This window comes from Pollicipes pollicipes, unplaced genomic scaffold (genome assembly GCF_011947565.3).
Source record: "Pollicipes pollicipes isolate AB1234 unplaced genomic scaffold, Ppol_2.1 Scaffold_4881;HRSCAF=5763_pilon_pilon_pilon, whole genome shotgun sequence".
Lineage (NCBI taxonomy): Eukaryota > Metazoa > Arthropoda > Thecostraca > Pollicipedomorpha > Pollicipedidae > Pollicipes > Pollicipes pollicipes.
The window spans coordinates 3,065,870-3,078,987 of record NW_023596576.1 but is presented as its reverse complement, the minus strand read 5'-3'; the positions used below and the strand labels follow the sequence as shown (position 1 = coordinate 3,078,987).

General features: G+C 45.7%; 1 protein-coding gene across 3 annotated transcripts in view; it reads left to right on the top strand.

Annotated features, from left to right (window-relative positions):
- The window catches only part of LOC119100761 (putative G-protein coupled receptor Mth-like 3), a 32,686-nt gene that overhangs the window by 11,006 nt on the left and 8,562 nt on the right, over positions 1–13,118 (top strand). For all 3 annotated transcript variants that reach the window (XM_037223887.1, XM_037223888.1, XM_037223886.1), the window contains exon 4: positions 3,833–3,980. In XM_037223887.1, coding sequence (XP_037079782.1) covers positions 3,833–3,980 — 148 coding nt within the window. The remainder of the gene's footprint in view (positions 1–3,832; positions 3,981–13,118) is intronic.

Genomic DNA, 13,118 nt, shown 5'->3' with positions numbered 1-13,118 from the left:
CCCAAGGCTGGAGGGTTTGCGATCAGAAATCCCTTCAAAGCACTGTAGGCCACGCAATGCCTAGCGTTTGGTCCGAGTCTTGCTCGCTTCTCGGATTCACAGATTCGTTGACGACACGTACGTAATTGTTTATGTCGTACCGCATGTTGTATGTGCCAGTGCGTCTATCAATTCCAAAAAGACGAGAATGCCAGCGCCTGATGTAGGCGGGCAATGAAATAGCTCACGGAGAAGCGATCACGAAATTCCAACCTCGGCAAAGCCTGGCCATTTGGGTATTTCTCGCAGTCATGTCGGCGGTGCATATAAGCCCAACAGATGCCTTGCATAAGCCACAGCGAAGGCGCCGGTCCCATCTCCGTCAGTGGTGGCGCAGTCACTATCAGCCGTTCCCCGCGCGGAAGCGGTGCAGCCACTATCAGCCGGTCTTCCTGTGGAAAGCCTGCACCCGTCACCACGGCGGTGGCGGATGGCGGCTCTGGACGACATCCGCATTGCTCCGTTCGCTGAAACTCAGCCTGTGACTTTTCATTCAGCCTGCTGAGGGCATAGTGTCTGGCTCGCAGTGTCCGGGGTCAGACCGCGGCTCTTGGAACAGGCAGGATTGAAAACATCGCCGCTGTCAGCACTGCAACCCGGACGTCGGGGTGATCTGGGCCCCTGTGGACCGGACACGCCATCCAGGGCTCCAGGTACCGGGTGTCGCGTGATTGCTGGGCTAAACCAATCTCGTGCCGGCGCAGGCGCGTCATTTGCTGACACAGGGAATACCCATCATCCCCCTGCCGCAACACGGGAGCCGGTCCGCGGCAATGCTGATGTCATAACAGAAGCCGCACAGTGGTGCCGGCTACCAGAGCCGCGCGGTGGCCGCGCGTTGGTGCCGGCTTATAGCAGGGAATGCCACGGCACGATTTAATAAACCTTTTGATGACAGGGTCTGGACTGTGTAACGAGTACAGTTGGTGGGGCGGATGTTAAACCGCTACTACTGCCGCTCTGCTAACCATGGCACTGACGTGGGGGGGGGGGGGGGGGCAGGGGGTGCTCGCCCTACCGATGGCCGTTTGTGAAATATTTGAAGGGATTGTAGATATTTTGTCATGGATGTAGATGGAAGAAAGTACGTACCTGCACGCATACCAGTTCTAACCACCCCCCAGCTCCCATGGTTTCACTTCTTTGATAGCCTTATGTAGTATCAACCAGCTACGTCAACCAGGTCCTTGCTACTTTCTTGGGCAAATCGGCAACCAACGAAGCGTTCATATCCCCGCTGCAATCAACGTAATTTCGAACAGGCATTGTTTAAAGCAGTATTCTGTTTCGGATTACGCGCTCACCCGAATTCCCACTGATGACCGAAGAAAATGTCGCTTGTGCTCCTATCTTAAGCATGATTCAAAGTTTCCACATTGAATCGTGTGCAGTGAAACTGTTTAAGTTTCGTGATTATTGCAAATTTTGTCCTTGATGGAAAACGACTTTCTGCTGTTTGAAAATACGTGGGATGTGTGCCAACCCCGCCTATGGAGGCCAAAGAGAGAATGCTAGGGTGCACTAGCGCCGGTGGTGATTAAGAGGGCAGTGGCCGGGACTGATGGCATCGCCTGAACACCACATGTTCTTGGATCCGCAAAGGGGGGTCAACGAGAAAAAGTCGCGGCGAGTGGCGTATTCATAAAATAGAACATCATTTCTGATTAATAGTTGGGATGCAATGCAATTAATAGTAATACATGGGGGATCATCTTGTAGCTCTCCTGGGCGTATCTCACCGCTTGAAAACTGAGGCAAGCGTTTATCTGTTAATGCCGAGCATCCACAAACTCTGAAACATTGGAATGGCCTTTCCACAGTAAAAATCAGAAACGAGTCACCCTTCAGAAAACATTAAGAAGAGAGGGTGTGCTGGTTTATGCTATCTTAAACGACTGACATTGGGGCCAGGAAACGTGGTGCATAGTGATAAGGTCAAATATATTTTGTTCAGGCGCCATTCGTTCGTTCGCTCACAGACGGACACCAAACGCAGCGTGATGAGCCCAGCAGCAAAAGGGCAGAATGTTCACCTCATTGCTAGTATATCGCAAACCAGTCTCGTGTACTGATGGAGGCACCGAGGATCGTTCAAAAAGGACAAATGCCGCGAGTGGGTCAGCAAGAGTTGTGCTCCGACCCATTGCCGAACGCATAACCGACATGGCCACAGTACTGCAATACTCCGGTCCACTTCGACCCGGCATCCACGGGTCTCTACCGAACCCAAACTTGCTGGAGCGGAATCTTGTCGACATGTCCCTTACGGCGCTCCATAAAACTGTATAGAGCGGAGACGTGAGAACTGACATGTGGCACAGAGTAGCCGGAGCGATGCGGCAGGCAATGTCGAATACACCGCCGAAAGCCGGCATGACCATGGCTGGGCAGAGTGCGCTACCAGAAGGGAAACATCGACTTCACAATACTCACCGTTCACCCGCTGCTCCGCTTGCGTGCGTACTATGATGCGCAGAAGCACTTCGCTGCATGCCGAACTTCAGCGACCTGTGCAAAGATGATCATGTGCGGCATGCGTTGGCTGCTTGGCCACAGAATACCGGAGTACTGCACTGTTCCACTGCAGAACATCCTCGTTGTGCAAGCTTAGATCCAAGGAGTGTCCCGTCCTTTCCGGATCATAGGAAAAATGCCCAAAGCCGGCTTAAGAGCGGCTCTTCGGGTATGCTAAGATGGCGTAGGCGTTTTTCGCCCACCGGTTTTCGTCCCCTCCCTCATTCCGAAATTATGGGTGCGTCCTCGCCTGTTGTCCAGCGTTGCCAACGTGATATTAATTGTTTCCACTCTATGTAGGCTGTGCCCGTTTGCCGGTCTGAGGTCATTGCCAGCGAGGAAAACGGTGACAAAACGGCCGAGATATATGGTATTCGTTCTCACTCTATGCCGCGTTTCACTCCATCACTCTGAGAGCAGTTTGTGCACATGAGACCCTATTAGCTAGCGAACCAGCCGTTCAGATATAAGGCAACCTGTTTGCTTATAGCCAATTGAACCTCGTCTATGCCCCTCCCCCCACCATGAGGCAAGCAATTTTCATTAGATACCGCGAAATTTCGCAGGAATTCGGTCCAAATTCAGAGGGGTTTGGGGAAAAACTTGGTATTGATTAGCATTTGTGGTTTCGAAAGACAGATCGTTCAAACCGGATTTAGGTATTTAGTGGCATACAGACAAAACGCAAATTGTGTTCTTACGTTTTTAGATAAGATTTCAAGTAATTTCAATTCATGACAACTATCTCAAGTTTTTTGCTTGCCAGTTGAACGTTTTATTCATTTTCGTACGTTTTATTATCTTCAGATTGAAATTAATTGATCATTTGCGTGAAGTTACTTTGGCATTCATGACGCCATAATAACGTCATTCAAATCCTGTCATTCCATAAGCCATGCGGTGATCAGGGCCAAAAATGTAGCCGTCGATTCGTTCATGTCTGGCGTGCGTGAGCATGATTTCCAGGTATAACGGCCGTCAACCGGCTTTCAATCAATGTTGTGCAAGGTACGATGACGTAATCACACAATGACTTATCGAGGAGCACATTTACTAAACAGGGAAATTGTGTCGCCTAGAGCATTCTTTTCTGCCTGGAGTTATACCATTATTCATGAGTGAGTTTGTTTCATCTTACAAGATGGTTGGCCCAATATCTTCACATGCAAAACATTCTCTTTAAAGCTTTCAAGAGGAGGCAAAAGTGGTGGAAGGAGAAAGTAAGCCATAGGTCTATGATGGTGTTCTGATGATAGCAGCATGCATATTCTATTTTCAGCCCCGGAGGGAGAGCTATATTACTTCTACATACCGATCTTCATCGTCACGGGAGTAAACATCATCTTTTTTATCGCCACGGCCTGGACGCTGTACAAAGCTGAGCAAAACTCCCGAATACTTCAGCGGAAGCGGACCGCTCGGGACAGGTGGGTAAAGCGTTCTCGTAATGTCGAGAGTTCTGACGGCAACATCCGGAGGGGGGGGGGGGACAAAGTCTATCATAAAATATGGTAGCAACGGCGCACATTTTACGACTAGCCATAGCGTTTCCATGTTAAAATGCTCTTCTTCAGGCCCACAGCTTTCTAAATCTTGAACACATATATGCACAAAAAGCGCATAGAAATGAAGCTTGAACAGTTCTTGTTCAATTTCCGGGATGAAAAGTGTGTGCCGTGGCACTCCTTCTCGAGCTATCAGGCAAGGCGTAGACCCGTGCGCGCGCCGCGATGTCCAGGTGTGGGATCGAACCCCGTTGCCGCCAACTCTTTGCAGCAGAGTTGGGATGGAACACGGAGTGAATGCGGTCCCTGGCTGGCAATAGAGATGTTGAGTGGAACGATATTCTGATTGTATATATATATATATATATATATATATATATATATATATATATATATAATGTGTGACCTGAAGATGCAGCTGTTGCGGTGTGGAACATGCCGCGAGGTAGTGCAAGAAATACACCTTAGGTCTTTTTATTTCCATGATATCTACTTCACAAGTGTTATATAGCCACCAGGCTACAGGCAATAGCCTATGGCTGTGGTTTATACCATTGCTGTGCCTGACGCATGGAACCTATCGCGACGGTAGCGGTCCAGAGCTGGCCGTCCCCAACGCGGCCAGAGGTAGGACCAAACACTGTGTTAGGTGCTTAAGTTGTGATGCTGACGGCCACTGCTGTGCAGGGCCGGCATTGCCGCCTCAGAACCAGCACAGCAACGATGGCACAGTAGCATTGTAAGCATCTCTGGTTGGAAAGCAGTTGTTGTTGTGCTTAAAGCAGTTGTGCTTGAAAGCAGGATGGTAAACATTTTAACGAAAAGTGACCTGACGGGGGGGGGGGGGGGGCACAGTGAACCTGATGTGTAGGATATTGAAACACTTCTCTGATTGATCCTGAAGAGTTTGAACACCTCACAGACCTATGGCCTAAGTAACCATGCTCCCAAAAATTGTATGCAGAAAGGTCTTCTGGTATAAGGATAATACAGACATCCCATCAATGGCTACACCGAGTAACTGAACCTGAAAAGCTAGCTTTCATGCCACAAAACGTGTACGATAAACATTTGGAGCTTTAATATGATGACACATTTTTTTTCCTCACCAAGCTTTGGAATTTATAACTTAAACTGCCATCCACTGATCCCAGGGTAGAAAAAGTACACCAAAGCAGCTGGCGTGGAATGGGCAGCTTGGACACACTTAGAAGATGCATCATTATCAGAAACATATCCAGCATTGGCCCAAGGCAATAATGACACTGAATGGACCTTAGATTCCCCCAAACCATGCCCAAGCTATGTACATTCTTATTCAAATGCAACATGCAGTGTTGATATAATATTTATTTACCATCTTGCACTCAACATTTACTTATATTGTTACAAGGAAATTGGGTTGATATAAATTATGCAATGATGTTGTGTAATAGGTACAATGCTGAGGATTGGGTTACAGCTACACATCCAGAATATTGCAATATTTGACATAAAACTTCAATTTCTACAAATGTTGCAATTCTCAAATCCTCCCTTGCGCAAGCAACCATTCTATAATGACACAACAAAGTTGTTAGCCCTATATCCTAAATGATCCCATTATTTCAGCACAAGATTTAGCATAAATCAAAAAGAGGCTTTGTCCTGCTGACCAACTGTAAATTGTAGGTTCAACACAAAGCATTGCACCCATAAACTACAACATTGTTGCTTGCATTGGATACATTTGCCAGGCACAGTTTTTTCATTTACTAAGTTCAATACCAGGTCTTAGGCTGCATGCAGTTGCATGACACAATTGCATTTTGTGATGGTGGCCTCCCTCAACAATATTGAAATGCAATAGCAAATGTTGGGTGCTTTTCTCATGTTGTTGCCAAATATTACAAAAAGGCTATGGTAAGAGAGACTATGGTAAAGGTGACTGGTAAGGGTGGTATGGTAAAGGTGAAAAAGACTATGGTAAAGGTGACTGTTGTACCACAATCACCCACTTTGGGCATTATTTAATGACATCGGCTGGGCTATCGCACGAAAGACAAAACTGCAAGATGAAAATAGCATTTTTTCAAAATGAAGTGTCAGGGCCCAATGAGAAATACACATTAGGTGGAGGTGAGGTGGTACCATCCTCAGCACAGTCCACTTATCATTAACACATGCTGATTCTTCTACTCTGGAAAAACATAACCTTACAATTTCACATACACTGAGTTATGCAGAAAAACCATCCAATTGTTGACATCAGATGACCTACTCTAAATACCACAGGCTTTGTTTAATGTTATAATAGGTGTGTGCAGAACATTGCATCATACCAAACATTTCCATCATCTTCAAGTGACATTGACTTCTTAATAAGTGCATCTAATGCAGTGACACAGCTGTGCTGAATTGCAATAATTGCTGGTTGGCCGATGTTATGGGTTTTCATGTTATTTGTCCACCTCTGTGGATAAATGTCATCATTGCATATGCTCTGTGTTCAAATGCCGATCAGACAACCCCGGTATTCATATATTTAAAACTGACAAGATCCTCAGGTTCAACATAAATACACCTGAGAACACTTTGACCAGTCACTTCGCATGCAGCACTCCACAGCCGGTAGCCTATGTCACATTGTTCATAGCTGACCCACTGTGCAGTAACTGGATCATGACATGATTAGTTTTGATGTAGAATGTTTGAAATGGGCCAGGATATGTAAAAAGAGAAACAATGCGATTTGGAAAAGAACAACACACATCAGATTAACCTAGAGGCATCTGAACTTATTTGAACCCAATCTGATCCCCCAAACACCATCTGCAGTACCCCACCGCACTTCAAGCGTTTCACGGCTGAAAAACGTGATTACACTTAATCGCCACAAACAAACCAAAGATGCCACAAGCGCAGCACAGCCATCTTTTGGTACAACATACTAAACCTGGTATTAATCCCGATTCTGGTATACTTATAGTATGTGTCGATACCTACTAGTCAAAACTTTAGAGTACCCGGTGTTCTGTTGCTCTGGCCATATCATAATCCCGTAATTTTCGAAACGTCCTAGACGCTGCTTCGAATGACAGTTGTTGGCTCATTTTGCGAGTCTTTGTATCAACCATCAAATATATGGCAAGTCGAGATATTATAAAAGGACGAAGATTGGTTAGCTATGTTTGATGAAATTAAAACATGTAGAAATCATATGTAACCCCGTATTTAACCCCGTCATCATTTTGATCTCATGTGTCAGACCGGCCAGACCCACATCGGTCAGACCCACATGCCGTTTTCACCAACAAGTACCGCGTGACAACTTTAAAACATCAGAAACATCAGATACGTTAGCTGTTCCTGAACTAAGATTTTGGTCCAGCTCAGATTTTCAAACACACAACCTTGAGGTGTAACCAGGCCCAAGAAGTTACTAATGATAAGCAAAATCTGCAGAGCTGTGTCAGAGTCGAAAGAGTGTCTGATATTTCGCAGCCCTTGTAGTAAGAAGCGCCTTTAATCAAACTCAGCATGGTTTCCTGACAGTGAGCGGTTGCGATGTTGGGCACATCCTCTTGCCCTGTTTGGACGTATTTCACACACGGTCATTGCCATGACGAATCTTCGCAGCCACACTTACCTCATACTGAAATTGGCACAAGATTGGTGAGTCTCAATGTGTCAGTTTACAAAGTTTTCAGCAACATCGGAGAATTTGTGTTATGCGACGATATTAGCAAGTATTTTCGGTTCTAATTTGTGCTTTTTAAGATAAGTAAGGCGTCGACGATTGGCTGCATCTAACACTTACCTACCGCTGCCATTGTTTCAAGCGACATCGCGTCCTATGGAACAGCCAACGCCCGTAGCGTCAGGAATCTTACCGACGTCGTGACTAAACTCTTGATTAGCCAGACACTTGCTGGATGAAGTCTAGTTCATTGGTCTTACTCAAGAAAGTCCGGCACGTGCTTATCAGGGGCGGCGACAGGCACCTATGGTGGGTGATGCAAACTACTACAAGGCGAAGAAGTCGGTGACCATGATTCGCGGTTGTTTATATCTCGTGTGGGTGTGGGTGTGGGTGTGGGTGTGGGTATGGGTGTGGGTGTGTGGGTGTGTGGGTGTTCAGCAAGAACCAAGATCCAACTCAATATTATGATATGAGATCCAACAAGAACCAAGATAAACACTGAAACATGTAGTTGTCTAGCAAAGACCAAGATAAAGCTCAGTATTAAGCTGAGAGCCAGCAAAAAAATGATAGTCTGGAGTGGTGCCAATGTAAGCAGCAAGGACCCGAATTTTATCTAAGACCCCTGTCAACCTTGAGCTGCAAGGTCCAGCAAGGTGTTGCTCGATGACAAAATATTTCAAAAATAGGTTGAGGGGCTGAGCAGGGAAAAGGCTAAACTTAATCCCACTTTTCTGTCTCATAGTTGGGAGGACTGAGGTGGTTATACAATGCAAAATTACATCCCTTGATGCTCAATTTAAATTTACATCTCTTGTTACGTGTTTCTTAAATATGAAACAAATGAATAGGAGCAATACTTATTAACTGTTTTTGAATACTTTCCGAATTGCACCTGGCTGATGCAACTCTGTCACAATGAGATCTTACAAACATTGGCTTCCCTAACGGGGGTTTGAACATCATGAATGTAGTTATATGATGCTGACCATTTCATTTTTCTGCATGCATGTATTCTTGAATATCTGGTGCAAACACCCACCTGTGGCACCTGCAACATAGGGTCTCCTCTAAGACTGACTAGTGGAATGTTTCCAGACGTAAGAAATAACTGCCTCACCACAATTACCCCAGATTCACTGAAATTATTGTTTCTTTGCCTCACGTTACGCCTGCCAGCAAATCCTCTCTTCTCGGTCGCTAGCGTCATGGATTATCACTGACGTAATGACGTCAAGTCCTTTCCAGCCCAGTTATGCCTAAGCAGCCATAAACGAGGGTGACCGCAAGCTTCCGTGACAGCATCTCGGCCACAACACCAGAAAACTTGTGGCATAGCACGTAAAATATCTGACCCAACTTGAACTAATCTATTCCATCCCTCATTTTGTTGATCTTGTTTTGACTTAGGTTGTAGCAATTGGGTGGCACCAAACTGAGCACAAAATGGAGAAAAAAACAGACACTGGTAGATCAACTTGATCAATTGGCGTTTTTTCTCATAACCACTTTGAAAACAACTGATGATCAGCACGGAATGAATTACGACGTATTGCAATGGAAATGAGCTTATTATTGTTTTACTATTGCTCAGAGGCTATGTATGCTTGTAAATATTGGATAAAGGACCCGTTATCAGCAGACTGAGCCATACTAGCGACACCACTCCGGTTGTGCCTGTATCTGATTTCTGGCCTATATCCCATCCATGATATATGTTAAGCAGCCCTGGGTTCTAATCACATCTTGTTTCGATATCAACAAGGGCACCACTTAATAAGATTGCAAGTTGGACCAACAATGACATGAACACAATGTATGCAGATTATGCAGAGCGTGTTTGAATTTTGTAAAGCTATTGTTATATTTTGCATGTTATTCCTTCTGGATCTTCTATTCGCCCCCGGCATAGGAAAATGCAAGGTTTTTTACGAGAAAGCTGTTGCAACTCTGGTAGTTGCAGCTCTTGCAGTGCATTATAGCGGCCCTGATGGTTAAGTACCTGAAACTCTTACTAATTATATTCCGTAAGTTGTTAACTGCTGTTGTTGATTGGAGTCTTAGAGAGCGCCGACTGCTGTGGTCGTTCTGCGCCCATAATTGTTGTATTGTATTGCTATTGTATTATATTGTATTATATTGTTGTAATTGTTGAACGCACTTGCTGGGAACATTATGCGTATAGATAAGGCAGTACTATTAGCCTTCTTCCTCGTAGAGTAACCAGAAGAGGGAGAGATGGATGCATTGATATTTAGGCTACGTGCATGTATCAACGCGAATTTCTGTTGTAACATAAAAATTCCAGTGTTGAAGCCTAATTCGACGACGAAACCTTAACTCGGCTAATTGTATTAATCAAAATCGTAAACGGCACAACCCTCCCGCTTGAGCGAAAACGATGGCTTTGAAAAAGAAGGGATTAACGGAGATAGTTATTTATTTTTACTTAAACTAGTTAAACAGTGTTTAATCTGCCTTCTCCTCAAAACCGCCTTTGGCGCTTGTGCTTGTAGGCAAAGGGCTGGAGCTTAGAAAATGTATTTCCCTGCCCGGAATGTTGCTCGTTCCCACAGGACGATTTTAGTCAGTAGAGGTTTTTGAGGCCATCTCTGATGAGCGCAGGGCTCGCGGTCAGAAACCCCCCAGCTGTAATCCCTGTAATTACAAGGAGAGAATTCCGGTTGTGGCGCATATATTGCTGACAGATGGACGCCATTCTCAAATCTCAGTGACACCTGACGACGGCCGGAGAATAACTGGCCGAAACGTTGAGCATATACAAACACGGCGTACGAGGACGATAGTCCGGATAATTATGAAATCCGTGATTCTAACGCACCTTGACTCAATCCCACCGTAAAACTAAAGGCAGATCTCGGTCGCATCTTTTTTATGGCGCGTCTTGTGGCCATCACCGGCACAGAGAGCATGGGTTCGGGCGTAATGTCCCATTTCCTCAAGGTGTGCCCTATCTGCCAACCACAAGGCAAGCCAAAGGTCAGACAGAACCAGTCCTCGCGAGGGCACCACCGCGACGCTCCCGGCTTGCGGCTCTGACGTCACGCCGGCGGTTCGCCCACGCGCGATATTCGCCCGTACTGGTTGTTTGTTTACAGGCTAGTCTCGCGTGCGGTAGTCGGCGAGACAGGGGGTGTATTCATTGATACGGTCTGCTATGATATATAATCGCAAAGAACAACAGACATATTATGGACTGGGCACGATAATCAGTTGTCAGAGCCTTGTTTCTGGGGCATTCCACCGTACCAAGCAGCTGCGGGTCGTGCTCTAGCGGCGTTGTTAGCTTGGGCCCAGCCGGATCAGCGCACCTTCCTCTGGTCCGGTCTGGCCGACTCCGCCACGGGCGCCGCCACCGGACCGCCGGTGACTGGCGCAGGGGCGGAGCCAGCGTTCCGGCACGGGGGGGGGGGGGGCGCAGCGTAATGAGGGGGTGAAAAACATTTAAGCAGAATGTATCACATATGATGGGACAAGCTTACTTGTAGCTAATGGTAAGCTTTCAAGGCTCAAAAACGGTCCCAAGTAGCAACGTTTCAAATTTGGTAAAAATGTGCCCCATTACGTCATTGTTTCATGGCGTCATGGAGTGGTTTTGTGACGACAGCAATGCCTGGCAGCATCTGGCAGCCAGACCTAAAGAATGCCTCGAAACGCAGGAAAGCTGACGCCAGCCAGCCATTCTCGTCGCGGGCGCTGCGTTGTGTGGCGGATTATTGACTGGCTTGTTTTTGGATTTTTTGTCTTGGTAGTGGTCGTAAGAGAAGCTTTGGTGGGCTGTTTGGCATACGCAACGTAGCGATCGCCAGCTGTTAGGGCAGATTATTAATATCAAACCACAATATACTGTGAAGACTGTCATACAGTGTCATGAATCTCTTACCGAAACCTTTCCAAGGACTGTTGAGGACGCCTATACTGTATTGTCGATTTATCCTTGCCTGCAGTGCTGTAGTCCTGACATTGATATCACGTGAGATGCACAGAAGTTACTGTCTTTATCGTTTGCAACTGGAAATGCAGTTGTATGCAAAAATTAATAAATTTGTAACCTTGCCATGGTTGATTGCCAAAGCATTATTATTTCTACGATAAAGATGGTTAAGGTTGAGCTACCAAGAATGTTTGTCTCACTTAGGGTTATTTATGCAATTACTAGATAACCCTAATATAACCATTGTGGTGCAACAACATTCCCACTAGTGATAGTCCTTTGGCGTCATTGAATTAGTTGTCACCAGTCATTCATAAATTATAAGCTGTTATCTCATAGGCTTGACACAGACTTGTCAACCAGTGCGGTGCATTGTGTAATGCCACGGGTCAACAGTGTCATCATGGCACTACCGCAGTGCCGTACTGTCATAATTAGCAGTGATGCGTTTTTGTGCTGCAATCCCTGCTGCTTTCATAATAAATTCCATCATGAAAAGATACGTCAAGCACGTATTCGTGTATTAACTCCGCATTTGACTTATGAATGACAAAAAACATATGATACCATATACAAATCACTTTCCGTAAAATATACAACCAATAAGTGACATCACCTGCTCAGCCTGTTTTGGTAATCCACAAAACATGGCGGCGAAGTTGCGAACACGTCTGCGTGCACAGCCATGCAACATGCTGCAGCTATCAGGCTGCTTCGCTCAAAAATATTGTTCACAGAAGCACTAACACGTGCGTTAAAAGAGAATATCTCAATGGCACTGCGAACCTGCTGACCTTGCACAAAGCTGGAGACATGACAAGTGCGTGCAGTATCATGGTTAGATGGGGGAAACGCGGGAAAGTGATAAAGCTTCCAGTGCACACAAGGCTCATGATAAAAATATTGTTCAGTGCTATCCAAGAAACCAACAGCAATACCTCTCCACCATTTCCGGCACCGAGCATCCCACGCCAGTTGCAGTGACAAGGACATTAATAACTCACCAGCAATGCTAGTCTGCGTACAAAATTTCTTAAAACAATAGCATGTGCATCTATGATAATGCAGCACTATATCTTCAGAATTCTTAAGGGGAAGACAATTTTGCAGAGCGGTGTCATGTGAGCTCATACCAAACATGTGCATTAATAGGTTGCACGGACCTGCCCCTGCTGCTAAAATTAATTGCTAATGTACTCGTATGCAATGGATTAATTGCATGCTGTAATACCTCATTAGGTTCAAAATGTTGGCAAGATCATAATGAAGTAGAAAGTTGCCTTTGAACACTCCTGCAGCATGGGTGCTAGTGTTTCTTTCAGTTCACCGATATCATCACCTTGTCATGCTCAAACGCAAACCTAAAGACAGAGATGAAGAAGGGGTAGGTATCAATACATCACATTTTATTGGGAGTTATTAT